A 27436-nucleotide genomic window follows, 5' to 3' on the forward strand; every position below is an offset into this window, starting at 1 on the left:
TACTGGGAGCCCAGAGAGCTGGCAGCAAGGCCTCCCTGAACTATGCATCTCTGCAGTGCACACTGATAAACCATGCTGTGCTGTTGATTTGTGACAGATGAATATCCTGTCTCATTATCCTGAGCTAACCCTCCTATTTTTGCCCTTTCTGTTGAAAGGGATTATTGTTAATGCATTTATTTAATTCAGGACTCCCAGCCAGACTTCTAAAGCAAAAAAGCCAGTCCAGGCGTGAGGCACCTAGCGTATTGGGTCTGCAAAGTGAGTGTTAAATAATTATCATTACTCCATTGTGCTACCCAGCTGCACTGTCTCACCTGCCAAAAGCCCTCTGGGAGGACCCCACCTTAGGGGAGAAGACCCTTATCAGGCCAGAGGTTTCTGACACAGAGGCTCAGGTTCTTGTCTGCCCAGGCACGGTGACACCACCAGACCTCACAAAGGCCTCAGGGCTGCTATACATAATCCACGGCTCTGTACAATACAGTCCCCTCCAAAGGGCTGTTCCTTTCCAGGAACGATCAGGGCTTGGGTGGGCAAACAGGAAACCCCCCCCAGGCTCGTCTCTGTGGCTCTCACATGCATGCCCCTGTGTGGGTGCCTGAGCCTAAGCAAGCCCAGCTACGGAGGCACCTTTGTCTCCCACCCGAGCCTTGTTTCATCATTCACACCCTGCTCCCAAGGAAGCTCTCCAGGGAGAGAAGATTCTTCTCCATCCCCAAACTGATGGAAAAACATGACCTCTTGCAAAACCACTATTTCAGAAGATGCTAAAGTTGAGAGTGTAGAAAAAAGACAACAAATGGTGTGTAAGGACAGCACTTTGCATGTAGGTAATTGGGTGGCAGGAGGGATCGCAAATTCGCTTTGGAAATCTTAAAGTGGTTAGCAGTTTTCAGAGGAAGAGCTTCGGAAAGGAATCCGATGACTTTTTTTTTTTTTTTCTGCAGTGCGTGTCTGGAAACCTCTGGCAAAGGTTTCTAGTTTTTCCTCATCACAAGGACAAGGCCTCTTCAGACAGACCAGTTAGTTTTTCCGAAGGGGAGACTTGCTGATTTCAAAACTTTGGACCCAGCTGGAACATGTTCTCTTCCCTACTTTTGTTTCTTCTGAGGGTTTGTGGAAACCCAGCTATCTTCCAGCCTCAGGTGGGAGGAATCTTCAAAGATGGGCGGGGGTGGGGGTGGGATGGGGTGGGGTGGGGGTGGGATGGGGTGGGGTGGGGTGGGCCCAGGGGCAGAGCCTCAGCCTGAATTTGAATCTAATTTGGAAAACGTAGCGGTGCATATCTTTCCGGCACCTCCCGTCACTCACTCACTGCAATTATGCATGGTAGGACCCGTACGCACGTACAGTAAGTAAGAAGTGGATGGAAACAGTTCCTCTCACCTCCATGGAGCTTAAGTTCTAGTGGGGAAGACCCGCAATAAACAAGACACGTCCCGCAACGAACGCGTTCACGGGCGTCGTGGAAATCTAGCTTGTGCATGACGCCCAGCTGCGGCCCAAACCCGGTGACTCAGCCCAGCGCGTTGCTAGGGACGCGCTCCCGCCGTTGCCAGGCCGTGACCCCTCGGGCGGACTCTCGCGAGGGTCTTCGAGACTTCGCGCGGAACCTAGCAGCGGTTGCCTGGAGACCGCGCAGCCCGGGCTGGGCTGGCGAGTTGGTCTGCGGGTCGCGGCCGGCGGGACTCTGGAGCCATGGTGAGGAGGGGTGGGGGTCTGGTAGGGTCCGCGCCGGGTACCTGGGGCTCGGGGACCGGCCCTGCGCGCAGGAAGACCCGGGACGGGAGGCCTGGAGCTCTGGGGTCCCGGAACTGAGGGCTTGGCGCTCTCGTGGAGTCCTCGCAGGGAGGGCCCAGGGTGCTGCGGACCCTGGATCCCGGACCCCGCACGCACCTGGAGCTGAGAGACCTGGGCTCTCCAGGATCCTGTGCTCACAGGGGTGGGTGGTCAGAGAGCACCCGCCTCCCCCGCCCCCGAGACCCAGGGTCCGGTGTGCACGGCGTCCAGAGCCGAGAACTTGGATCGAGGGGCTTTCCTACCTGGAATGGAAGGCTCATTGATGAGATCCTTGGGACCTAGGGTCTCACCTGGCAGGGGCCTGGGAGACACAGTTGCTCCATTCTCTGGGGTCGAGAGCCCGGGGCATACCAGGGTGGTCGGAGGACCCTGTACACCGGAGGGTCCTGACAGCGTGTCCAGTGCCCGTGGAGTCCTTCGGGGCAGAGCTTCAGGGTAGAGGAACTCTTGTTTCCTTGGAGAGCCCGCGAGGAGTGAGGCCGGTACTGAGCAGGGCACGGCGGCAGCTTGCTGCCTCTGGGGCTCTCCATCCCGGCCCCTCTCTGCGGTAGGGCTCACAGCTGCGCCCCCCCACCTCCGCCATGATGTAGGGGCTGTCGGTAACTCAGTTTCCAGGCAGATGTGGCCATCAGCTGTGGGAGGCAGGGAGGATGCCTGTGTGTGCGGGAGCCCCAGGGGCTCTACCAGGCGGCGGCCGCTGGCTGACTGTCCCTGATGCTGGGTGGTGACAAACCTTCAGGCTCTTCTGATGGGGTGGACTTATTGGAGTAGAGGGATTGGAAAGAGGGCATTGTATTAGGAGTGAAGATTTCTGTGGATGGGTCTTTTGAAAGTCAACTGGAAAAGGACCACCAGAATACATCTACTTTTACTAGCTTGTGGGACTATAGGGTGATTTTCCTTTCTTTCTTTACGTTTTGTAAGATTTCCACAAAAACTTTCTTTGTAGTAAAAATGTTACTGAGTCACGTAGATGCGCGTACACACAAGCATGGGCCACAGAAACTTGGGAGAAGTAAAGGCGGAAGGATAAGGAAATTGTCCATCTGCTGAGCGGCCCTCCGGAAGGGAGTGAGGGTGGAAGGTCTCGTCTGGCACCTTGTTGAAGTTGTTAAAAGCGGCCTCGCCCCATTGACAGAGCCCACAGTGAGCGCCACAGTCTGCTCCGGCTCCCTCCACCAGGGTTCTCTGAGGTTTTGTGTTTTGAGGGGAGGAACCCTCATCTTGCCAGCTTTGATTGTTGCTGTGGGCACTTCTCCCTCCACTCACTGAACAGCTTATTGCAGGTTTCTTTATGGTGCTTGCCAAGCATTACAGCCAGTGTGGTAACATTGGACAGTGTGGTACTGGGGAATCTTCCTTTTTGAGGCCGAGTAGATTTTGCATCCACACCAAGGAGGTCTCTGCTATATACTAAGGAACAAGTTTCCCTCCCTCCCTTTCTCAGGGAAAACAATATTCTCTTCTGAGAAGGCAGATTTCTCCTTGCTGCTCCAAAGGTATCAACAGAATGTGCCTGTGGTTAACGGTGGGGAACCTTAGGGCAGAGTGATGTGGTCTGGGTGGAAGCAGGAGACAGCGGGCAGTCAGATGGACGTTCCAGAACAGGAATTCCTCTCCCAAGCGGCCCCAGGAGGGAATCAGCCAGCCAGAAGGTGAATTCTAACTCAACCATCTATTCTTCAACCAAAGGCGCCCAAAAAGAAAGGGAAGAAAGGGAAAGCCAAAGGTACCCCGATTGTTGATGGTCTCGCTCCGGAGGACATGAGCAAGGAACAGGTGAGCGGGCTGGCCTGAGTCGCGGACCAGCGCTGAGTTGGGGTGGGATGGGTTTGCTACTCCGCGCTTCTCCTAGGAGCCTCTTTCAGACCGCTGCCCCCGCTTCCGCGTGCACCTCCCCTCTGCCTGGCTCCTGCTGCCCTGCCCACACGTGGATACGCCCCTCCCACGCCTGCACGCCCAAGCACAGCACGTGTTGTAAAACAACGCGGTACAGGCACATGGGTGAACTTTTTTATGGGGTAGTAGGAATTTGGAAGGAAATGTCTTTCTGATATAAAAGCTGTTTTAAGTTTTCTGGGTTTTCTTTCATTCTTATCTTTTGTAGGCACCTGATGCTTACAGAGCTGTTATCATAGTACATACACCTATAGCATTCTCATTTGTTATCATAGTACATACACCTATAGCATTCTCATTTGTTTTATTTACCATTAAACATTGTGAATTATTTTTGGCCACTTGTTCATTTTGATGAACTTAAGGGCTAGAGAACATGGTTCTATAATTACAATTTCAATTACAAGGCTCCTGAAACCTGTAACGTGTGCAAACTGTGAGAGCAGGTGTGGTCTGGGAGCATCTGACATGCACTCCTGTGAGCGTTAATGACCCTTACTTACTTTTGATGGTTTTAAGATAAGGAAATGAAAGGTGACTGAAACAGGCATAAGACCTGAAGCTGGAGAGCTGGGCCGAGGCCCTTGAACAGCGGTGGAGAGCCTTTGTGTCACAGGCTGTGTCCGCAGAGGGTGGTGGGTCAGGTTGCGCTTTGGAAAGGTCCCCAGGCTGCCGCGTGAACGGCTTACCCACTGCGCTGCCCCTGCCGTCAGGCTGTTTCTTGGCTCCCCATTTTCTCCTGTCCGGTGGGGACAGAACTGTGACATGGCAGTGGCCAGTCTGCAGAGCAGAGCCTTGCTGTCTGGTGTTCCAGGTGTGGACACCTGGGAAGCTTCCAGGGCCCAGGCAGGAGTGAGAGACTCAGGGCAGCTGCGGCCAGTTCGCTGCATGTTAACCTGTGGGCCCTGGGCTCCAGAGCTGTTTGTTTGCTGATTTTTGAAGAGAAGCTTGAAATCTAGATAGTTATAAGAAATCTAGATATCGAGTGATGGAACGTCCAGCATGAGCCGGTCAGAGTCGGGAGGAGCCTGGCTTAGATCCTTTGTCTGACTGACACAGTAGACCCCACTGTAGACCTCCCTCCTGGGGAGCCCAGCCCCGTCCCGGCGGCCCTGTTTTGTTTTTTTTTTCCTTTAACCTATTTGCAGATTTGCATTTGGCTCCGGACCAAACCATCTTGACTGTTTCGGGTTTACTGGTTTTGTATACTTTTTGCTTAACGTGTATCTTTAAAGGTGAAAGGTTTTTTTACATTGTTTTGTGAACGTATTTACATCATTCTCATATCTTTGTGTTGTTGGGCCATATAACCTTCTAGCTGATATACTCTAATTTCTCAACCATTCTCCTATTTATTTTTTTATTGGCCGTGCTGTGTGGCTAGCGGGATCTTAGTTCCCCGACCAGGGATTGAACCCGGGCCCCGGCAGTGAGAGCGCGAAGTCCTTATCACGGGACCGCCAGGGAATTCCCAACCATTCTCCTACTTAAAAGCATCTTAGATCATTTCCTTTTTAATCCTTTTGCTGTTGTAATAATGGTGTAGCTAATATCTTTAAGCGGAAAGCTCCTGTGTTCTTTTGAGAAGTTTCTTTAGTGTGAATCCCCAGGAAGGAATAAAAGCATATAATCATTTTATGACTCTTGGCCAAATACAAGAGATTTCTGCTGTTTGCTGAACGTTCCCTGTCCCCGAGCCTTCCCAGCCCCCTACTTTAACTTCTCACTGTTAGCTCTGATTTACTCTGAGGTGAGAGCAGCCCCTCCCTCTTTCTTCCTGGCCTTTCTCCGTGCACCCTCCCCTGGCGGCAGGTGGCCCGCCCCGGCCGCCTCACTGGCCCTGTTCTGCCTGCCAGGTGGTGGAACACATTGGCCGCATCCGGGAGGAGCTGGACCGTGAGCGGGTCGAGCGCAACTACTTCCAGCTGGAGCGGGACAGGATCCACACTTTCTGGGAGATCACGCGGAGGCAGCTGGAGGAGAAGAAGGCTGAGCTGAGGAACAAAGACCGGGAGATGGAGGAGGCCGAGGAGAGGCACCAGGTGGAGATCAAGGTGCGTGGGGCTGGCCTGTCCCCATGGGAGCTGCCACATGGGCAGAGGAGCCGGACCGGGGGCCAGGGGCGTTGTCTCGCCTTGCTTTTGGGAGTCACAGCCCTTTGTGTCCTTGACGTGGGGAACTGAGGGTATTTTTTATGTGTGTACAGGTGGGCAGGTGTGTGCAGGTGGGCATGTGCAGGTGGGCATGTGCGTGCAGGTGAGCCTCTGTGTGCAGGTGAGGTGTGTGCAGGTGGGCGTGTGCGTGCAGGTGAGCGGGCAGAGTAGGTGAGTGGCGGTACTCCCCCCGCCTGCAGGTCTATAAGCAGAAGGTGAAGCACTTGCTGTACGAGCACCAGAACAGCTTGATGGAGATGAAGGCGGAGGGCACCGTGGTCATGAAGCTGGCGCAGGAGGAGCGCCGCGCGCAGGAGGGTGCCCTGTGCAGGGACATGCGGGCGCTGCAGGTGGAGCTGAAGGAGCAGGAGCTGGCCGGCGAGCTGGTGCTGAAGAACCTGAGGCTGGTAGGTGCTGGCGTGCTGTGAGCGCCTCGGGATGCACTCCAGCTGGGAATTCATGTTTCTGTATATTAAATCCTGCATTTTGGCAATTAAATATTAAACAACAGTGGCAGCAGCATGCAGCCAAACAAGCCCTGTTTGGGGTCCAGACACAGAATTCTGTCTCAGGCTTGAGCAACAGGTTGGCTTCCCAAGAGGGAAATCCAGCTCAGGGTCCCTCTCCGCATACTGCTGACCTCTGACCCCAGAGACGCGCGCGCGCGGCCCCTGAAGTGAGCTGTGCTCTCAAGTGCCTCGCTGACCTTTGAGACCCTTTGGTCCTTTCGGAGGGAGGCGGCGGGGTTCCAGGTGGAGGTTGGAACTCCTTCTTAAGCGCCGGGCGGGGTTCTGATCTCCGGGGACACAGAGGATGGGGCTGACAAAATGCCCGCCCACGCACGGCTGATGGGTCTAGAATGGAGAGGCTGCCCCTGAGACAGAAGACAAAATAAACTGTCAAACCTGTGTCGCAGGTCTGCAGGCATTAGTGCTACAGGAAGGTGCTGGGAACCAGGGTGGTTGCATTGTTCTACGCGTTCTGGGAATTCATTGAGAAGGTGATACTTGGGCAAGGGTGGGGGGAAGGCAGGGCTGGGGGAGACCAGGCCCTGAGAAGGGCTGGGGATGGACCAGTGCCACGGTCCCCAGGAGTGAGGAAAGAGGGGTCTGGGAGACAGGACTGAGTCGGGGGCCTCTGGAGGACGTGGGCAAAGGGAGGATGTGTCCAACTTTGGTTTTCAAAGGTTGTTCCTGGCTGTGGGTTGAAAGACTTTGTCAGTGCACTTGCCTCTGTGTATGTCTGGAGGCGGCCCAGCCTCAACTGAATCTGGAAATAAATCAGTAACTCTGCAGACTTTGCCGTGAAGCTTGAGGGAGCTGAAGTCTTGGACGCTTGAGGGCGGTCTGGTCTTTCTGACAGAAGCACAGAGTGGGCTGCCTTCCAACAAGTACAGCGGTGCGGGCTCTCTGCTTAACGCGAGGCCTTGGGCGTGGAGTAGGTACAAGGTCAGAGTGCCGCTCTGAGTAAAAACACTGCTCTAGAGTCTAATTTAAACTTTTTATTCAGAATTTATAACTGTCTATTAAAATAATTTGTAACGGTGTTCTAAGCCGAAGCCGGTTAGCCGACAGCGGGGACCCGGCAGCTCTGTGTGGGTCTGGCCCCTGCTGTCCAGCCTCTGGGCAGGGTGGGAAGGGCTGGGCACGGCCAGGGGCCGGGATGTCTGTCAGCATTCTCTGCAGCTCCGAGGTGAGCTGCGCTGAGGGAAGTCCATTATCAAGTGTGGAATTTACCAAACCTTCTTATTCCGGGCTGGGTCCATGAGCTCGGAGGTGGGGGGCCCAGCAGAATCAGCACAGGTTTACTGAGCCGGGCTTTCCTTGCCAGTGAGGCGAGGGGCCGGGCTGAGGGGCCGGTGTCTGTCCCGTCCCGTCTGACCTCCAGTGACTGGCCACTTCCGCCTCTGCAGAAACACGCCGAGGAGATCACCAAGATACGCAAGGACTTTGAGCGGCAGGTGCGAGGTCAGCATCTCCCGCGCTCTGTGTAAGACGGCCCCAGAGCCCCTCCCATCAGGAAGGGACTGCCCAACAGCGCTTGCTAACCGCGCACATAAACCAGTTAAAACAGCTCAGACGTGCAAAGCGAGGCTGGTGGACTCTTCAGGATCCCAGAACACCCTATTCCATGAGAGGTGGGAGGCTGTGAGGACCACCCAGTACCCGCCCACACCCTCAGGCACGAAGCGGCACCTAGAAGCAGACGGTAGTTATCCAGCCTCGTGGGCAGCGTCCAGGTCTCCCGGCCTGCGGAGGCTCCAGCCTCGGAAGTCTGTTTGGTTTACTGATAGAGCCCGTAGTCTGGCTGGCTGGCCGTGGTTAGAGCCCTTTGGGACCGGGTGACACTCGGCTGCTGGGATCCCTGAGGCAGGGATTGATTAGCAATGCCTGCGACGGGCAAGGAGGGCAGGCTGGTGTGTGCGCTGGTGCCACAGAGCAGGAGCAGCTCCCCGCCCCGTCCTGCTGTCCGCAGAGCTTGTTGGTGAGGCCTTCGTCCTGGTGGGTGTTCTCGGCCCTGGGCACAGCTGCCATCTCTTCTCGTAGCCACAGGGCCAGCATTCTGCTTAGCTGCTGTGTGTGCTGCTGCCTTTCAGAAATCGAGGCCAAGTACGACAAGAAGGTCAGGATGCTTAGGGATGAGCTTGACCTGCGCAGGAAGACAGAGATCCACGAGGTGGAGGAGAGGAAGAACGGCCAGATCAGCATGCTTATGCAGCGCCACGAGGAGGCCTTCACGGACATCAGGAACTATTACAACGAAATCACCCTCAACAACCTGGCTCTCATCAACTCCCTCAAGGTGCTGCCGGAGTGCCCAGCCCCCTTGGGCCGACACCCCTGCTTGTAGCAGCATTTGACCCTGCCCTTCAGCTGCCCTTGATCGAAGCTCACGAGTTGTGTCGCCCGCTACAGCCGTGGCTGCGGTCCGGCTGTTGCCCTAACCCTCGTGTGGCAGGGAAGTGATACACCTGTATGCACTGGGATATGTCAAAGGTCAGGTGGAAGCACAGGGGCGTCATCGTCACCCAAGTGCTGGCAGCCGTGGAGGATGTCCTCTGGGGGTCATGAGCAAAGTGTAATCTCTCAATTTGCACGGAGGCTGAGGTACTAGAAAATTCAGAATAAGTTAAAACTGTGAAAAAATACTGTGTGTTTACCCAGAAAACAGATGTAGGTCCTCACGGTGCCGGCAGGACCATTCTCTGCAGGCGGGGGAGCTCGCGGCCCGCGCCCTGCAGGCCGCAGCCCCCGGTCCTGCCTGCCGACCCCCTACCCCTCGTGCCCACAGGAGCAGATGGAGGTCACGCGGAAGAAGGAGAGGCACCTGGAGAAGGAGATGATGGAGGTGTCCGCGCAGAACAGGCTTCTGGCAGACCCCCTGCAGAAGGCTCGGGACGAGATGAGCGAGATGCAGAAGCAGCTCGGGGGCTACGAGAGGGACAAGCAGATCCTGCTGGTGGGTTTCTGCCCGATTCCTGGCCCTCCCTGGCACCTCCTCCTGGGTGTGGAAGGGCAGGAAGGTGTCTCCTGAGGACCACAGCGGAGCCTGGCCCTCGGGGCAGGAAGGGCAGGGGCGCTGAGCCCCTCCTTCCTGGGCCTGGTGGCCCTGGAGCACGTGAGGCTGGCACCTGTTCTGGGAGATGGGTGGCCCCGGCGGGCTGCCCCGGCGGCTCAGCCCCTCAGGCCTGGGAGCTGGTTCCCTCTGACGCTCACCTGGCCTGGCTGTTGCTCGGGAGCTGCATTGTGTGGGTGCCTGAGTCGGGAGTGCTCCCTCCTTCACCCCCATTTTCTCTCCAGTGCACGAAAGCCCGTCTGAAAGTCACCGAGAAGGAGCTGAAGAGCCTGCAGTGGGAGCACGAGGTTCTGGAGCAGCGCTTCATCCAGGCGAGCTCCCGGGGCGCCTGGGTGCCGGGCTGGGCGCCCGGCTCCGGCAGCTGGAGGTCCCGTGGCCCTCCTCGTTCTGCGCGGCTCTCGGTGGGCGGCCGGCCTGGGTCTCAGAGGGCGGTCAGTGGTGGGGAGCGGGTGGTGCCCACAGCTGTCCCCTGGGGTTCTCCTCTGATGCGTGGAGGTGGCCTGGCCCCTTGAAGGAAGGGCTTTCTTCATCTGTGTGTGTGTTTCTAAGTCCCAAATCTTTATGTGTGCATTGTAAGCAAGCCTGTGGGTGCAAACATGAGGGCCCTGGGGCTGTGCGCTGGTCCTCACAAGTGGTCAGAGCTTCCTGACTCTCCTCCCACACTCTTGTGTGTCCCGGTGTAGGGACACCGCTTCCCAGAAGTGAGGGCGTCTGGAGCGCCCGTGTTCTCGTCTCAGCCTGTGTGCCGTCTCTCCGATCGGGTCACATTTGAAATCTCTGTTTCAGTCCTTTGCTGTTACAAGCATCCTTTTAAGTTCGTCTTTGTGCAACTGTGTATCCCTTTCAGGGAAGTCGATTCCTAGCAGGGGAACTGCTGGGCGAGAAGGTTCACGTTCAGGGTGCAGATAGTCTGCCGGGAGGGATGTTCAGAGTTGTGACCCCACCCACGGTGCCCAAGGGGCCACTTCCGCGGGCACCAGGTCTTCGCTGATGTGATTGGGTGGCAGGCAGGCGTCTCACTGCACGTGCTTTTCTGCAGAGATGGCCCTCCCTGCCTGCAGGTCCCGGGGTCTGGCCCTGGGCCTGGCCGAGGGCAGAGCCGCGCCCTCTGTGTGAGCCGTTAGCACAGCTACCGCCGCAGACTGACAGTGGAAAGGACATCCCGTAAGCGGTCAGAGCAAGAGTCACCCTCAAGGAGCCTCCGAGGGTCCCGGAGGCTGATGGCAGCTGCGGGGAGGGTCCGTAGGCAACCAGGGAGACGCGGCTCCCCGCTGCAAGGTGGCGTGAGTGGGGAGGGGACTCTACCACCTTCTCTTCTGTCTGCATGTCGTCTGCGGCAGGGGAGGCAGGCAGCGCCCCTAAGAAACCAGACTCGTCACGTTTTAAAGAGCAGAGGACAGGGACTGGATTGAAGCACATCTTGAGAATACCATCCTGTAGTTAGAAAGACACGGTCCTACAGGGTTTCAGCACAGCCCTCTCCTCTTCCTAGCAGTGATGTGTGTTTTTATGGCAGTGCAGAACATTCTGGAAGGAGTCCCAGCAAATGCTCAGATGGTGGCCTCTGGGAAGTGGGGTTGAGGAGTGTTTACTTTTTCCTTTTTACACCCCTACTCAGTCTTGATTGTTTAATGGTGCACAGTTAAAAGTTAAAGGAGATGAAAAGGACACTGTCCTTGGTGGACAGGTGGGTGGCTCCAGTGCTCGCTCTAGACCTGTGTTCCAGGGTCTGGGGCTGGCAGAGGGAGTGGACCTCCAAGGGGCCCCCACCCCAACACTGCTGAGTCTGAGGCCCTGGACCTCACGGGGATGATCAGGTCCCAAGCCTGCTGCCCAGACCCAGGGCAGGGGGTGTGTGCAGCTCGTACTAGGGTCCCTGTGGCTTCCTGAGACACCTTCCCAGAGGTGTTTCCTCCTGCCGCCCATGATGTGGACAGCCGCACACCTCTAATTCGGTCACAGAGTGGGGCTCAGGCAGCGTAGAAGATTCAGACCCACCTGCCCGTGGCCGGGCGCTGGTGAAGGTGCTGTGCCGTGGCCTCGGGGCAGAGCCGGGAGGGCCTTCTTGCCAGTGAGAAGCCCGGGCCCACCCCACAGGTGCAGCAGGAGCGGGACGGGCTGTACCGGAAGTTCACCGCAGCCATCCTGGAGGTGCAGCAGAAGGTGGGCCTCAAGAACCTCGTCTTGGAGCGCAAGGTACAGGCCCTGGCCGCCACGGTGGAGAAGAAGGAGGTGCAGTTCAACGAGGTGCTGGCGGCCTCCAACCTGGACCCTGCGGCCCTGACCCTCGTGTCCCGCAAGCTGGAGGTCAGTCCCAGGGGCCCCCGGGGAGGGGCTTCCGGCGGCCTGGCCTCCGGTCGGGGCTCCTGTCTTGTGCTCCAGCCTCCGTCCCTCAGTGGAGAGTCTCAGTTCACCTCGGGGAGGGGCTGTTGTGGTTTGCTGGCCCGAGCGCCCAGGCCTGTGTGAGCCATCGGGCTCCCCAAGTTCCCGGGCTCTGCCCTGGTGTCTCTGAGGCCTTCCCCGGCCCCTCCTTAGCCTCCCGGCACCTTCGAGCCCGAGTCCACTGCCCACTCCAGCTTAGCCTCTCAGCCAAGGCCACGGCCGCCGTCCGCCTGGGACACTGAGATGTGCTGGTTGAGGCCGTGGCAGGGGGAATGCAGGGCCGTGGGTGGCCTTTGTGATGGCTGCTGGGAAGGCTTCCCAGAGGGAGTCACATCTGAACGGAGGCTGGAGCGTCTGTTCACTCGAGAGTCTGCAGTCGTGTGTGGCTTTCCTCTGGGCTGGGGCTGTCCTGGGCATGGGGCACAGCAGTAAAAAGACAGACGAGGCCTTGGTGCCCACAAGCCAGCAGGGTGAGCTGAGGACTCAGGACGGCACTTGCCACTGCCGCTGGCTCAGCAGGCAGAAGCCGTGATGCCCCTGGCGGTGACCTTACCTGGAAATGGCCTTGTCCCTCTGCTCCCTGACCTGGGTGGGACGTGCCACAGAAGAAAACGGGTGATGACGGACAAGGGGTCTTTGGTGCTGCTAGGGAAGCGTGGCCTGGCTCTGGGATCCTGGCCAGTTGGGTGGCCTGTAGCCGCCAGGCCTGAGGTGGCCCCAGGTACGGTTTCCTCGGGGGTCTAGGAGACGGGCACAGACCACAGCTGGCCTCCGTGACTCCACGGAAGGTCCTTCCATGCTGGCGGGCCCTGTCTGCCCCTGCTCTTCGTTCACACAGAAGCAGATCTCCTGGGTTACAGGCCTCAGATGGCAACAGGAGGGCAGGAGAGGGTGGGCAGGGCTGACAGGATGACTCGTCACCAGTGGAGGAGGGGGCTGGGGTCCGAGGTGACGTCGTGCCCAAGGTTCTGGCTGAGACCAGGTGTTTGCTCACAGGGGAGCGATGGCCCTGGCTCAGTGGGTGGCAGTGTCTGGAGGACCCAAGTTACCTAGGCTCGGTTCTCGGGGCTGGGGTAGTGCCGACTCATGGTGGGGCCTCGTCTGGGCCGGCATCACCATGGTCCCGAGTCTGGGGGCTCGTCTCTCTTCTTGTCCCTCTTGTGTGTGGATCACAAAGGGGAGGAGGGCTTTCCTGCTCTCCTCTTGGGAAGCACAGCCGGTCTTGCAGCTGGGCCAGCGACCCAGTGCTGCCAGCGACCAGGGTGAGGGGATAAAAACTCGGCCTGTCCATGGCAGTCACCATGGCTGTGCCTGGGGGCCAGGGCAGGGCAGGTGGGGAATCGAGGGGGTTTTCCCTGGGATGGTGTTGGCAGCCGGGGTGGCCCCAGAAGCAGGCCAGGCTGCCCCTTCTCACCCTCTGGGCAGCTTCCTCATGGAGACGCAGATCTGTCTCCGTTGGAGACCTTTCCACACCAGCCGCTCCCCGTGTGGACGTCCTGACACCTTCCTTTCCTCAGGACGTTCTGGAATCGAAGAACAGCACCATCAAGGACTTGCAGTACGAGCTGGCCCGGGTCTGCAAGGTGCGAGGAGACCCCCCCCCACCCATGTTCTGCCAGCTGCCCGGGGCTCCACACCCCTCCCTCAGGCCCCTTCCTCACCCAGGACCCCACCTGCTCTTTACCTTTGGGTGCTGACACAGTCTGAGGCTGTCTGCGCCCGCCCAGGGTCACTTGGCCTGCAGGTGGCCTGGAGTGCATCCGCATGGCTCCGACGCTGTCCTGGTGTCCCTGATGGGGCCTGCCCAGTGCACGCGTGGCGTCCTGTCCAGCAGGCTGTCCCTGTGTCCGTCCGGCCCTTGCTTCGGTGCCATGGCGCTAGCCTGGCCTCCGGGGCGGTTTGGGGGGGGGGTCTCTGCTCCCTCAGAGTCACGCCCACGTCTTCCAAGCACGTCTTCCAAGGCCTTTCTGAGCCTGGTGAAAGCCACACAGAGGCCTCCTGCAGCTGGGGAGTGCAGTGCCCTGACCCTGGTGCCGTCTGTGCCTGCACCCAGCGTCCCCAGCTCTGTGGCCGAGCCCGCAGCCCTGTCAGTGCTTGGCCCGTGGGGACGCAGACACAGTCCTGCCTGCAGACGCGCTTCCCGAGAGCGAGCACCCCGCGCGCGCGACTCAGATGTGAGCCCTGGGCTGTGGAGCCCCAGCATGAAGGCAGTGCCCGTCATGGGCACTGGGCTCCGTGGTGACCAAGTCCCCTGGGCCTTCCCTGCCCACGGGGCCCTCCCCAGGTGCTCTGGGAACCCCTGATACTTATATGCATTCTTGGGGGAATTTCCATAACCCACATCTGACTGTGGGGAGGGCTGAACCCCAGAGGTGGGTGAGGGCCAGGGCCCAGCCCGAGTCGTGCTGGAGCCTGGCCCTGGCTCACCCTTTGCTCTCAGCTCCCAGCACCTCGTCTTGCCGATGCCGGGGACAAGGAGCCCCTTTGAGCTTTTGCTCTGCGTCAGGCCAGGCTCTGAGCACGTAGCATGCATCAGCTCTTCAAACGCTTGCAACCGCCTGGCGAAATGTGCCCTTTTAAAAACATCTGCTTTTAAAGGATGGGGGCACAGAAACCCTGTCTGCGTTGGCCCTGCCAGCGCTGTTGCCCAGATCTCGGCATTTCTGGGATGGGGGAAGGGAATAGATGCCGGTAGACAAGGCAGGGGGGTCATCCCTGAGAAGGCAGGGATGCTGAGCCTGAGTGAGAAATGCTTGCAAGGGACCAGGAACTGAAACCACAGTCCTGCTCTGCGTGCACACCCTCTTGTCTTCCCAGCCGTGAAACAGGGATGGTGGGGGCATCTTCCATTGTGGGTTACCCGAGGTCCCGCACATGAAGTGGTTGGGTAGTGCCCGATAAAAGTTCTCAGACTCGGGCCAGAGTTGTTCTCGACAGAAGGAAAGCCTCTGGTTGTCTTCCAGCTGAGCCAGGAGGTGTCTGTGCATGGCCATCACCACCGGCTCATCTGGACCCACTCTTCTGGGGAGGTGGAAACTCAGCTACATAAGATCCCTGGGCAAGTCACTTGGCTTAAAAGGATGGCCCCTTCCGTGGGGCCTTTGATTGGTTTGGCCTTGAGGACTCCAAACACTGGGGTTTGTCCTGCTTATAATAATCATAATCATACCCCGGGTGCATTATGTCTTCCCAAAAGCTTAAAATGCATGTTTGCAGCCACTAACCACCAAGCAAATGATCTCCTTAAGACTGGAATATCGAAAAAGACGTGGGGAATGACGGACTTAAAAAATGTGAACCCGAAGTCTTGACCTGTGAATCCCAGAGATTCAGGAAAACAAAAACAAAAACCCAAGCAGAATCAGCAAAAGCTGTGAGCGGCACTAATGCCTTAAAATTTTGGTATCTCTCAGGCTAAGAGTCTGATCAAAAGGGGGGACTGTTAAAGAGAAACAACAGGTCCTAAACGGAGTCACTTATGTGAACCCTACCAAGACTTAATACCTAACTGAAGTTTTAGCCTCTCCCTAGAGTGGAAATTTAAACCCATCAGCAGTGGGAGGTGATCTGCCTAAGACCCCGTGCCTCCCCGAAGGGAAGGTGCCCACTCTTTTAACTTCCTTGTCCCACTCTCCTGTGCCCATAAAAGCCTCCATTTTGTACAGCTCCTCGGAGCACCCTTCCGCTTACTAGATTGGATGCTGCCATGAGTAAAGCCAATTAGATTCTCACATTTAAATAAGCGTGTGAAGGTCTGGGTCTGGTGTAGTGAGCACCTGGTAAAGGCTAGCTCTCCACGGGGCTGGGTGGGCCTGAGCGAGGGTCAGCCCCGGCTACCCCTCCCCTGAAGCCTCTGTGTCCCCACAGGCCCACAATGACTTGCTGCGTACCTATGAGGCGAAGCTCCTGGCCTTTGGGGTCCCCCTGGACAACGTGGGCTTCAAGCCCCTGGAGACGGCCGTGACGCTGGGCCAGGGCCCCGCAGGACTCGTGGGCACCCCAACGTAGCCCCTGCCCGGGGCCACTGCCCGGATGACACCCACCTCACGCACCGAGGACAGCAGGTATTTGTTTTGTAGACGTGCGTTGTCAGCAAATGAAGGTTTTCACGAGTGCTGCGTGTCCTGTTGCGCGGCTGTGTGGAGAGGCGCCCCCAGGGCCCACGGTGCCGTCCGGCCCCTTCCCCGAGCCCACCAGCTCTGTGCGCACACCCGCCCCCATCCCACCTGGGGCTGGGCAGCTCCAGCCGAGCGTGCCTAGTGGCCGCAGCCGCCTCACAGATGCCAGCAGCAACTTTATTGAAGCCCGAGTGACAGCTGCCACTGGGAAATCGGGGCCAGAACGTCCCCGGGAAGTGTGACCCTGGTGCCCGTGAGCAACAAGCCTGCCCTGCTGGTCGCGGGCGGCTCAGCCTGCCGTGGTGACGGGTCCGGGCTCGCAGGCCGGCTGCCGGTCAGCCGCTAGCTCCCTCGGTATGTGGTATAAGACCACGGGCTCAGCAGCAGCGGCACGTGGAACTTGTGGGTCTCGTTTGTGACGGTGAAAACAACCTGCGGGCAGAGGGGACACCGGGAGAGCCAGGGGCCAGCATGGAGCGCGCTCAGCCTGGCCTCAGTGCTGCCATGGACTCAGCAGCCCAGACGGCTGACCTGGGGCTGCAGTTGGGGGGCAGGAGCCCCAGGGCCAGCTGGGGGGCGGTAGGTGTGGCTGGGTCCTCCCCAGAGAAAGCGCTCTATCTGAGGGGCCCTGGGCCTGCAGGTTCCCAAGGGGTCCCGCCCGAACAGGTCAACTGAAGGGGGAGAGTGAGCTGGACGGGGCTCGGGTGAACCTGTCCGCAGGGGCTGAGTCAGCCTGACCCCGGAGCAGGGCAGGGACGGGCGTGACGTGGTCAAGCCCGGCACCCCTTTCTTCTGGGAACCCAAAGCAGGTGCGAGGTGGTGGAGGCGCAGGGCCAGCCTGCGGGTCACGGTGAGTCATGGGCCTCCACCCGTCTGGCCCTCACCTCCACGTACGGGTAGAAGCTCTCCTGGCCCCTCTTCTGCCAGTAGCCCTCAGTGTCGAAGGACAGCTTGTAGGTGCCCGCCTTCATCTGGCCTGGCAGCAGGAGCCCAGGGCAGCGGCCGTCAGGGTCCGTGTAGCTGGGGAGAGAAAGGGGGGGCACTGCAGAGGGGGCTGAGGAGCCCCCGGCCTGGGTCCCCCAGGGCTGCGTGCCCACCGGCCTCCGATGTCCCGGCAGCCTGACCGGAACTCGGGTGAGCGGGCCTGGGCGGCTATGGAGCAGGACAGCCTCCAGGACCTGGGGCTCTGGAGCAGCCCAGGGACACTGTGCACTGTTTGAGCAATCACAGAGAAGCAGAAGGGAGAAAATTCCCACAATCTACCCCGTGAGCAATAATCGCTTTATATCTGGCATGTATACTTTTCAGACTTTCTCTATGCGTAAATATGCTCGTTTACAAACTTTAAGAACGGGTTGTACTAGTCACACTGTATTATAACGTGTACTTTTTGTTTAATATACTGTGGCTTTCTGGTTCAGTAACTGTACCCAAGTCGCCGTCCGCGTGGTGGCCTGTTTCCAGCGGCACCAGTGGAGGCTCTGAGGGCCTCTGCTCCCTCGGAGCCCCTGGCACCTGCAGCCATGCTCGCAAGCGTCTGCGCTGTGATCAGAAAGGGTGGCATTTACCAGCGCAGTTTAGGGGGTGTGGCTGGGAGTGGTTCTGTACGCCCCCCCGCCCTGGACTCCGTGTGTTCCTCCAAGCGCAGACGGGGCCTGGACCCCCGGCTTTTCTGAAGGGCTCCATACCCTCAGGCCTGGAACCTTTGGGGTCCAGCCTACCAGCCCACACCAGCGGGAGGGTCGGGGGAAACTGCTCACAGGCTGACCCATGACACCTGCCAGTCTGGGCTGGGCGTCCCCCAGCAGAGCCTGGGCCTGGGGCAGGGGTAGCGCTGCCAGGCAGCAGACACCTCCTGCTGCCCCAGCCGTCCCCCTTCGCCCCCCAGTCTAGGAAAGGGGTGCCTGTGGTGTCTGCACACAGGGTGCAGTGAGAATACAGAGAACGTCCAGTGCCCGCCTGCTGCCCCGCACAGGTCCCCCGTCAATCAGTGACAACCAGGCCTTTCAAGGTCCCACCTCAGGCCTCGGCTGGCCCAGCCTGCAGGAAGAGACACATCCCTCTTCCCCCTGCAGCGGGCACTTGGGCTGTGAGCTGTCCCAGCACGTTCTGTGGCCCTGACCAGGACTACACAGCCTGTTGAAAGCGCGGCCCCGAGAGTCTGCAGGGGGACTGTCCGGCTGTGGCGAGCCCTGCTCCCTGCCCTCCAGGCCTGCACCCCTTGCCCTGGCGTGGGGCGGGGGGGTGATCTGGACTCGAATCCTGCCCCAGACCGCCGTCCTACCTTTTCCTCAGCTCGGTCCACTGCTGGCCATGGTCTTCGAGCCTGGACAGACGGAGGCAGAGGCCCTCGGCCGGAAGCCCTGAGGCAGTGTCCAGTACGTGGGTGGTCAGCGGGCTGCTGCCCGGCTCCATACCTCTGCCCTGGGCCACGAGAGGGACAGGGAAGCTGCCTTGTGTCCACACCTGCCGGTGGTATGAGGCAGCGGAGTCGGTGTAAACAGCCCCGGGGGACAAAGTCCCAAACTGCCCCTGGGCCCTGGGTGAGGAGCTGCGGGTGGACTTGCCGAGCAGCCCGCGCAGGCTGCGGTGACACACTGCCATGCAGGTCGCTGACCTGTCCCCCTCCTCTCCCAGCTGCCCCCTCCCCCCAGCACTGAAGGGGCCTCCACATCCAGGGGCCTCTCCCTCAGTCACTGCCGGCTGTGGGTGGCCACACGGGGTTCTTCTCCCGGAACTCAGCTCTGTCCCCTTAGCCCCAGGTGGAGGAGAGTTCAGGGGCTCCGAGTTCGGGCCTGTCCCCCTACCTCCGGGGAGCCCAGGTGTCGCTGGAGTGTCCGCAGCCGCAGGGCGACCCCGGAGCTCATGCCGGGCCGGACTGGGGGCTGGCGAGGTGGCGACACCACGCTGCCACCCCCAGAACCTCCCCGGGCCCCTCCCAGGCCCCGGGGGCCACGTGTCTGACCAAACTCGGGGCGGAGCTACAGGGAGGGGTGAGGCCGGTCTGGTTCGCAGCGGCTTCACCTCGGTGCCCACCTGGAGGGGCCCAGGGGCCTTCACGGGGTGGAGGGGGCGGGAGGGGTGGGCAATCGGGGTGCACAGACCTTTGGGGCCGTGGAGGCTCCTCCCGGTCCGGAAGTGGAGCGGCCCTGGGGTCGGGGCGGGGCTCGGGGACTTTGGGGTTGAGTGAGGGGCGGGACCGGACGGGGAGGGGCGCGGGGAGGGGGTGGGGCTCTGGCGGGGCGGGTAGGTCCAGCCAAGGTCCACTTCGGCCGCTGGGCGGCGCAGGGCGAGCCTGACGACCCCCGGGAGCCCCTGAACCGGTGTAGCTTGTTTTCTTCCCTGGGAAGGTCGGGATTTGATGGTAGCCCCGACAGACCACGTGGTGGTGCCTCAGGCGGGACCGATGGCCCGTGTGGTCACACTGCCCGCCCCTCCTCCTACCCGCTCTGGCCCTCGACCCCCAAGGAGCAGGGGCCCTGCACACTGACAGGGTAGGGTCTGGGCTATTCAGAAATGAGGAAACGAGACAAGGCTGAGTCGACGGGCACGAGTCCATCATTGTTTCGCAATAGTCCATGATGTACACACGAAACCGACTGTATGTAATGTATAAATAAAGATAAGGGCGTTCTGTGTTGAAAACCTGGGTGACTTTGCCTGGCGGGTTGGATTGCTCTGGATGTGGAGTCATTTTTCTTGTTGCTCAGGAGCCTTTTCTGATTATTTGGATAGTGAGTGTGGCCAATTTGTACGTTAAGGATCACACCCCTCTGAGGTGGGGAAGGGGACCTTTCTAGCGACACTTGGGTGTTGGTTACAGTGCTTTGCAGGCAATCAGGAAATGTCTGTCTGAGATTTAAATGCATGTGACGTTTGGCAGGGCTCACGTTTTTAGGGGGTGGCCCCAAAGAGACACACGCCTGTTTTGGTAAACGCCCATGGGGATGGGACCAGAAACAACCAGACTGTCCCCACGGGGGACAGTTAAATACATGAAGTCTGCCACACGCAGCAACCGTGCAGCCCAGTGAAAAGAGTGAGGCCCACTTGTGTGTAAGGTGGATGGTCTCGGGGCGGGAGGCATGTATAGCTTCGTGGTTCTAAATCCACAGTAGCTTTCAGCCCATTACAAGGGCAAGCTCACTTATCACCATCAGAAGCTCAGGGTGCAGCTATTAGAATCCCCTTTTTACAGAGGAGGAAACTGAGGCACAGAGAGGCCATGTACTGGAATATTTTCTAGTGTGGTACACAAAAGACTGACGATACCAGGTCCACCTCTGGGACAAGCAGTGTCGACAAGCATTAATTATTTTCATTCTGTAACCTTTCTTCGTACACTTAAAGTCTCAAATGTCAAGCTGACAAAAACAACAATCAAACCTTTTTTGGAGAGTGCCCTTTCACCCCCTTCGTCCTTCTCTGCCCCGAGAGAAAACCTAGTTCTGGGAGAGCGCGGGGCAGGGCAGGGCGTCGTCACAGCTCCTTCTGGGGCCTCGCTAGGGCCCCCTTCCCAGGCTGCAGGCTTCACCTGGAACCTTCCCTGTGCCTCTGGGAGGGCAGTGGGTTGACTAAGAGTAGCCATGGGGGTCCAGCCTAATAGGCCCAGTGCCAGCCATGCCGTGCTCGCCGCGTGACCCCGAGCTGTGACCCTGCTGCCAGGAGGGGGAACAAAGTGCGGGTCTACCTGCTGGGCCTCTTGTAAATAGAGACCAGACACAGGCCTTGAGCTCCTCCCTCCTCCCCACTCCTTTCTGCCCAGGTGAGTGTGATGCTTGAGTTGGAGCATTCCACCCCCCCACCCCCCCTGCCCCGCTCCCTCCCTGGCACCGGGAGGACAGACACAGGCCCTAAGAAGGACACACACTGAGGAGGAAAGAAGCTGCATCCCTGGAGTTGCTGCTGGGCCACCTGGCAGGTGGGTGGGGCCTTTCGCGTCTGGATTGTGTTAAGTGCAGTGATTTTAAAGCACTCGCGTTGATTTTTCCAGGTGGGTAGCCCAAAGCGTTTCCGCTTCAGGGAGTTGAGATCATGCAGGTAAAACGTATAACTACACACAGGGTGCTCAGTACCTTGGAATTGACCGTTCTTCCCGGGTGGCCGAGACGCTGAGCAGCAACGAGGGTCGCCCGTCCTCCTGTCCCAGGGAGAAGGCAGCCGGTCGGGCCGCCGTCTGGGTCTGTGCTGGTGCTGGGAGGTCCCCACCCTACCCTGAGCCCCTGGAGAGGCCCACGTGGGACCAGCCTCTGGGGCCCCGCTGAGGCACTGCAGCTGCGCTATGACACCAAGGGTGCCCGAGCCCCTGCCCCTACTCCACGCCCCACCCCGGGAGTCCTTCCAGGCCGCTGTGGTGGGAATTTGTGGTCAGAACTCAGCAGAAGGGCCATGAGGGCAGCTGGGACCTTCCTCCACTGAGGAAATATTGAACATCGCCACGTACACTGAGGCGACACAGGTGACAAGGGGAAGGCCATTTCACATGGTGCTATGAGCTGAGAAGGCCACCTGATGGGCGGTGCCAGAGGGTGACAGGCGCTGGAGGTCAGGGGGCCTGCCGGCAGGCTGAGGAAGGCAAAGCCAGGGGTGGGGGTCACAGGAGGGGCGCATTTGGCCCCCGGTAGCATTTCAGCTCCCCAAGGACCTGGGTTATTGTCTGTTTCGTCAAGGCTGTTCCCGTGCCTGGGATAGGACCTGGCCAGAGGTAGGTGCTACATCAATATCCCTTGAATGAATGGACAGAAGGAGTGTGCAGGTACGCAAGGGCAGAGACGTCAGGCTGCAGAGCGGGAGTTAAGTAGATGAAGAGGGCAGACGTGAAAGAAGAGAGCGCGGGAGAGAGAGAGGTACGGTTTCCAGGCCCTGCTTCCCAGCCCTCGCCGGGCTCTCCTCCACCTCAAGCCTGTCTGCACTCTGTTTCTTTACGGGAAGCCGCCTCTGTCCTTCACTCACCCATGTGTCCTGCGCTGCACGTCTCCAAAGCAGCTCCGAGTCTGTTCCCACCACACCCCCTGTGCCAGAAGCCTCCTTACTCTTAAGCCGGGGCATCAGAGAGCTCTGGCCAGAGATGAGGCCCCTTCCCTGCCCCGGGACAACCGCACCTTGTCTGTGTCGTGGACTCTGCTTTCTGCACCTGTGTGCCCGTTCGGGTCACTGCCAGGTCCAGGATTGGCTGCCCTCGCCCTGGGACAGGGAGCATTTGCGGGTCAGTGCGTCCCAGGGGGTTCTAATGTTCCGCCAGGCTGAGGACCCCTGGCCTGCATCATGACACTGGTGCTCAGCAGCGACACGTGGGCCACCGTAGAACGTAGTTCACGAGGCATCCGCTGGCCTCAGCTGGACTTCGAGGTCGGGCCGAGGATGGGAGGGTTGGTGCTGCTGGTGCCTGTGATTGCGGCTGCGACCACAAGCCTTCAGCTTGGGGGTTGCCGGCACACAGGCACGTGGTGGTCAGCGCGGGGACCACAGGTGCCGCCAGAGAGCAGATGCACCAAATGTGGGGGGCCTCCCCTCCACTAAGTGACTGGCTTCCCGGGTGCTGTCTTGTCAGGCACACCTCAGGGCTCATGTTGGCTCGCCACTCAGCAGAGAAGCAGACTTTGATAAATTCATACCACCCCCTTCCAAAACTGACCCAGGAGGAGACTTCCCCTGGATTGAGATCTGATCAACGTATTCCCAGTCCCAGCACCAAACTGGGGGGTCCTGGGACCCCTTCAGTTATGTGCTTACCACTTCCGGGGTCAGGATGCCAGGAATGTTTTCCGGCTTCACCAGGGGATGTGGTCTAATTTTGTGGCAGGCAGAGCCACTGCGTTTTGCCAGTTAGAGGAGGGGTCTTGTGGGTACAGTTCTGATTTCCTCCAGGGATCCCTCAGGGCTCACTGTGCCCGGGGCTCACCGTCAGCCTGTGTGTGCCAGCAGGACCCCGCCTGCAGCAGCCACCTCTTCTGACTGGTTGGTCCATGTGCCGGTTGGTCTGGGGTCTGTTCTCGTGGGTTGAGTGTCTGTTCTGAGTGGCTGGTGTCTTCTTCTTTATTTAACTGATATATTTTTTTATTGACGTAGAGTTGATTTACAATGTTGTGTTAGTTTCTGCTGCACAGCAAAGTGAATCAGTTATACATATGTATACATTCTTTTTTAAAAAGAATCTTTTCCATTATGCTTTACCGTAGGGTATTGAATGTAGTTCTCTGTGCTGTACAGTAGGACCACGTTGTTTATCCATTCTGTATATAGAAGCTTACCTCTGCTCACCCCAACCTCCCACTCCATCCCTCCCCCAGCCCCCATCCCCTTGGCAAACACCAGTCTGTTCTCTGTGTCCGTGAGTCTGTTTCTGTTTCGTAGGTAGGTTCATTTGTGTCGTGTATACGTTCCGCATGTGAATGAGTCCGTGCAGCATTTGTGTTTCTCTGTATGACTGACTTCACTGAGTGTGATAGTGTCCAGGTCCGTCCATGTCGCCGCAGATGGCCCGATTTCATTCTTTTTTATGGCTGAGCAGTACTCCATTGTATATATGTACCACATCTTCTTTATTCCTTCGTCTGTTGGTGGACATTTAGGTTGCTTCCATGTGTTGGCTATTGTGAATGGTACTGCTATGAACATAGGGGTGCATGGATCTTTTTGAATTATAGTTTTGTCTGGACATATGCCCAGGAGTGGGATCGCTGGATCATGTGGTAGTTCTATTTTAGTTTTCTGAGGAACCGCCGTACTGTTCTCCGTAGGGGCTGCACCAGTTTACATTCCCACCAACAGTGTAGGAGGGTTCCCTTCTCTCCACACCCTCTCCAGCATTTATTATTTGTAGAGTTTTTAAGGACGGCCATTCTGACCGGTGTGAGGTGGTACCTCATTGCAATTTTGATATGCATTTCTCTAATAATTAGCGATGTTGAGCATCTTTTCATGTATTCTTCTTCTTCCTTTTGTTTTTAAAAAATATTTACTTATTTATTTGGCGGCGCGCGGGATCCTCGTTGCCACGTGCGGGATCTTTGTTAGAGCAGGCAGGATCTTACGTCGTGGTATGCAAGATCTAGTTCCCTGACCAGGGATCAGACCCGGACCCCATGCATTGGGAGCTCAGCGTCTTAACCAGTGGACCCCCAGGGAAGTCCCCTGTATGTCTTCTTCGGAGGAATGTCTGTTTAGGTCTTCTGCCCATTTTTTGATTGGGTTATTTGTTTTGTTTTTTTGTTGCTGAGTTGTATGAGCTGTTTGTACATTTTGGAAGTTGAGCCCTTGTAGGTCGCATCGTTTGCAAATATTTTCTCCCATTGTGTAGGTTGTCTTTTCGTTTTGTTTATGGTTTCCTTTGCTGTGCAAAAGCTTGTAAGTTTGATTAGGTCCTATTTGGGTTTTTTGTTTGTATGTTTGTTTCTGTTGCCTTGGGAGACTGACCTAAGAAAACATTGGTATGATTTATGTCAGAGAACGTTTTCCCTACGTTCTCTTCTAGGAGTTTTATGGCGTCATGTCTTATGTTTACGTCTTTACCGCTGGTGCCTGTTCTGATTGGGTGGTGTCTGTGCCTCACCAGCTGGGACAAATGTAGATTTGATTGCATCACTGGGTGGCCCCTCCTGACCCCTGACCTGTCACTCCAGCCCAGCAGTGGGCACACCGATGGTTCCCCTCTGCTGGTGGATGGTGAACGTGTTGTGATGTGGCACTGAGGGGCTTGCCTGAGGGTGTAGGCAGTGGCCACGTTGTTCGTATCCTTATCGCCATCTGCAGAGGTTCCTGTGGGGACAAAGGGGAGAAGAGTTGATGGTGTCAACAGCTAACAACCAGCACGACCAAACAAATTAATACAAAATCTAAAATTAAGGACTTCCCTGGTGGTGCAGTACTTAAGAATCCAGCTGCCAGTGCAGGGGACACGGGTTCGAGCCCTGGTCTGGGAAGATCCCACACACTGCAGAGCAACTACGCCCATGCACTACAACTACTGAGCCTGTGCTCTACGGCCCGCGAGCCACAACTACTGAGCCCACGGGCCACAACTCCTGAAGCTTGTGCACCTAGAGCCCGCGCACCGCAACAAAGAGCGGCCCCTGCTCGCTGCAGCTAGAGAAAGGCTGCGCACGGCAACAAAGACCCAAGGCAGCCAAAAATAAATAAATAAATAGTAAATAAATGTATTTAAAAAGACTCTAAAATTAAACGTCTTCGCTTTTTAGTCTACTCACTATGCAGATAACAAAGCTGCATCAGGTGATGTAAGCGGCAGCTCAAATACTTCACCAAAGTCTTATAACTATTTCCAAATGATTTGTTTACTTTCTCGGAAATCTTCACGTCATCCTTTGATGTGACTGTCACTATAGGAACCCTGTGCGCCATCAACTTCAGGGGCTGAGAAACTGTTAGGTGGCTGAGGGGAGGGCCGTCTTTTATATCCCATCTTTCCATCTGTCGCACTGCTCTCGGGTCCCTTCTGTCCAACCTTTTCCCCTACCGTTGTCAGGGGAGTCCTGTCTGGACCCTGGCCACGCTGCGGGAGCTGGGGCTGAGAACATAAACCAGAGGGAGAGAAGTGGTGAGGCTGGGCCGACGGGTTCGGGGCAGTGTGTCCTGGTTGCTAGAACCAAGCCTCTGGTGTCTGGTCCACGGAGAGGACCCCAAATGGCTTTGCGCGTCAGGAGGGCGATCCGAGCACAGCCTGCGCTGCCTGGTGAGTGGTGTGGAGGCCCAGGAGGAAGCGTTAGTGGCTGCTGGTCGCAGGCCAGGAGGGGACAGAGCACATCCTCTCACAGCTCCCTTTGCTACGAAATGCCCGGTACCTCCGGTGAACCTCAGCGTCCATCCCCAGGTGTCGGCCGGAAACGATGGGTATATGGACACGGCAGTGCTGCCTGTGGTGCCTCGTGAGACCAACAGAAGCTTCCAGACAAGCAACTGCTGGGGCGCCGCCAGGTCTGCGAGTAGGCTGGCGCCTGGGGAGGGAGAGCCGGAGGGAGTCCTGCTGGCCCCGGAATCAGGAGCAGTCAGTCAGGTTGCTGCTTTCAGGGGCATGAATTGGGAGCATGAAGGGAATGGGGCCAGAGCAGCCGCGGGGGAGGGTCTGTGAGCAGCAGGGACACGGCAGGGGTGCGGCCGCCAGTGGGCGACCGCGGACAACAGCAGCCCCACGATCCCCGAAGGGCCCCCGTGCTTTGTGGCCCCCCGAGCCCCCCAGCCCCATTGCTGTGGAGCAGGGTCTCTGCTGCTTGAAACCACAAAAACCTTTGCGGTCCTGGAGCTGGCCCCCGCTCATGTCAGGGGGAACCTTCAGGGCAGTAAGAGTTTCTTTGATATTCGTACTTCAGTTTCCCAGAGTCTTCATATTTTCCCTGATTTTGCTGCCGTGTGTCCCTGAAACCCTCTGTTGTCTCAAGGGGTGGACTTCCTCCATCACAGACCCCTCAAAGGCCTCCCGCCGGGTGAACGTGGGCTTGTCACTCGGCTGCACAGTCTCCGCGGGGCCCCTTGTCCCACTCTTGCTGTCCCCAACTGGGTCTAGAGAAGGCCCGTCCCAGTGAGAACTTTCTGGCTTTATCATCTCTCGTCCCAACGACCAGGGAGTCTTCCAGCCTCGGAAAGGTCACTCAGGGTTTCCTGCTTCAGTGCTCACGGCAGAGAGCTTGCGTCCGCACAGGAAACACTGCAGCTGCACGTGACCCGTGACCACGCTCCCAGGGACGGACCACGAGGGGTGATGGGTGAGCTCCTGCACCACTTGCCTGAAGGCACCTTGCCTCCCAGCCCCTTCCTTCTCCCCACTCGGGGGTGGAGTGTGGGCCTGGCCACGAACTCGCTTTGACTGTGGGTGAGGGCGTCCTGGAGTGAGAGCAGGGAGGGGGACCTGGGTCCCCAGTGAGGCCACCCAGTGAAGTGAGGCTTCGTCTGGGCCTCAGCTGGGCTCGGAGGGTATGGCCGAGGGTCTGCTGGACGGGACGCCACATGTAGAGGGCCCTCAGCCTCATACGGATGACAGCAGTGACTGTGCTGAGAACTTCCTGTGCCAACCCAACAGCAGGGGAAGTGGAGGCTCCAGGGCTTCGTGGTAACTAAGTGCAGAGCGGGGACTTGACCGAGCTGACCTGGTGGCTTGGATCCTGCACGCTTAACAGCGGAGTGACAGGACCTGCTTGTTCTCTCTGCTCAGCCCTTCTCGCCACCTTCTCCTCCACCCCACACCCTTATTTTTGCTGCAAGAGTCATGCCTCTCTCTTTATTATGTATCTTTGCAGCTAATATTTGTGGTAGAAAATGTCTACTCCGCCATCGGAAGCCGGCATCTCATGGAATCCTCAGCCTCTTCCACGACCGTAGAGCTGGTTCCTGACACCCAGCTCTGCCCACCTCCACCTCTGCAACTCTCATGTGTGGTACCTGCTCAAAAAAATGTTTCATGGCCTCCCCTGGTGGCGCAGTGGTCGAGAGTCCGCCTGCCGATGCAGGGGACGCGGGTTCGTGCCCCGGTCCGGGAGGATCCCACGTGCCGCG

At 58.1% G+C, this 27436-nt stretch overlaps 3 protein-coding genes across 13 annotated transcripts; 1 reads left to right on the top strand and 2 right to left on the bottom strand.

Moving 5' to 3' along the window:
• Nucleotides 1–1040: 1040 nt before the first annotated feature.
• On the top strand, nt 1041–27436 carry GAS8 (growth arrest specific 8). 7 transcript variants are annotated; one of them, XR_004346949.1, is made up of 15 exons: nt 1041–1148; nt 1337–1704; nt 3496–3582; nt 5559–5756; nt 6056–6262; nt 7768–7822; nt 8452–8657; nt 9147–9314; nt 9656–9742; nt 11529–11738; nt 13331–13396; nt 15681–15877; nt 25761–25943; nt 26509–26649; nt 27181–27436. XR_004346949.1 is itself a non-coding variant. In XM_032613397.1 (12 exons), exons 2-12 carry the CDS (start codon nt 1702–1704, stop codon nt 15819–15821), a joined length of 1428 nt encoding a protein of 475 aa, XP_032469288.1. In that variant the 5' UTR covers nt 1041–1148; nt 1337–1701; the 3' UTR covers nt 15822–17350. The 7 variants fall into 7 exon arrangements, 3 of the variants coding, with proteins under 3 accessions (XP_032469288.1, XP_032469290.1, XP_032469289.1); XR_004346950.1 differs by having other exon boundaries at nt 25761–25864; XR_004346951.1 differs by lacking the exon at nt 25761–25943.
• LOC116744087 lies at nt 7342–15682 on the bottom strand. 2 transcript variants are annotated; one of them, XR_004346953.1, is made up of 3 exons: nt 13498–15682; nt 13228–13336; nt 7342–7761 (listed from the first exon to the last, which is right to left on the bottom strand). XR_004346953.1 is itself a non-coding variant. In XM_032613400.1 (3 exons), the coding sequence occupies exons 1-3, from the start codon at nt 14524–14526 to the stop codon at nt 13327–13329; spliced, it is 585 nt and encodes a 194-aa protein (XP_032469291.1). In that variant the 5' UTR covers nt 14527–15682; the 3' UTR covers nt 13228–13326. The 2 variants fall into 2 exon arrangements, 1 of the variants encoding a protein (XP_032469291.1); XM_032613400.1 differs by lacking the exon at nt 7342–7761 and having other exon boundaries at nt 13498–13786; nt 14241–15682.
• Nucleotides 16090–18994, bottom strand: LOC116744088 (5-hydroxyisourate hydrolase-like). 4 transcript variants are annotated; one of them, XM_032613404.1, is made up of 4 exons: nt 18739–18994; nt 18216–18397; nt 16816–16951; nt 16090–16363 (listed from the first exon to the last, which is right to left on the bottom strand). In XM_032613404.1, exons 1-4 carry the CDS (start codon nt 18796–18798, stop codon nt 16274–16276), a joined length of 468 nt encoding a protein of 155 aa, XP_032469295.1. In that variant the 5' UTR covers nt 18799–18994; the 3' UTR covers nt 16090–16273. The 4 variants fall into 4 exon arrangements, with proteins under 4 accessions (XP_032469295.1, XP_032469296.1, XP_032469294.1 ...); XM_032613405.1 differs by having other exon boundaries at nt 18216–18355; nt 18739–18993; XM_032613403.1 differs by lacking the exon at nt 18739–18994 and having other exon boundaries at nt 16826–16951; nt 18216–18550.

This window comes from Phocoena sinus, chromosome 19 (assembly GCF_008692025.1).
Source record: "Phocoena sinus isolate mPhoSin1 chromosome 19, mPhoSin1.pri, whole genome shotgun sequence".
Taxonomy (NCBI): Eukaryota; Metazoa; Chordata; class Mammalia; order Artiodactyla; family Phocoenidae; genus Phocoena; species Phocoena sinus.

Coding starts and splice junctions, on each gene's coding strand:
- GAS8 (XM_032613397.1), top strand. Junction 6,263..7,767: donor TGCTGAAGAACCTGAGGCTG/GTAGGTGCTGGC, acceptor CCGCCTCTGCAG/AAACACGCCGAGGAGATCAC. Junction 7,823..8,451: donor CTTTGAGCGGCAGGTGCGAG/GTCAGCATCTCC, acceptor GCTGCCTTTCAG/AAATCGAGGCCAAGTACGAC.
- LOC116744087 (XM_032613400.1), bottom strand. CDS start 14,526: ATGACCCCCCTGCCTTGTCTACCGGCATCTATTCCCTTCCCCCATCCC. Junction 13,787..14,240: donor CTGGGAGCTGAGAGCAAAGG/GTGAGCCAGGGC, acceptor GGCTTTCACCAG/GCTCAGAAAGGCCTTGGAAG.
- LOC116744088 (XM_032613401.1), bottom strand. CDS start 18,535: ATGGCAGTGTGTCACCGCAGCCTGCGCGGGCTGCTCGGCAAGTCCACC. Junction 16,952..18,215: donor TGGACCGAGCTGAGGAAAAG/GTAGGACGGCGG, acceptor TTCTCTCCCCAG/CTACACGGACCCTGACGGCC. Junction 16,364..16,815: donor GCTTCTACCCGTACGTGGAG/GTGAGGGCCAGA, acceptor CTCTGCCCGCAG/GTTGTTTTCACCGTCACAAA.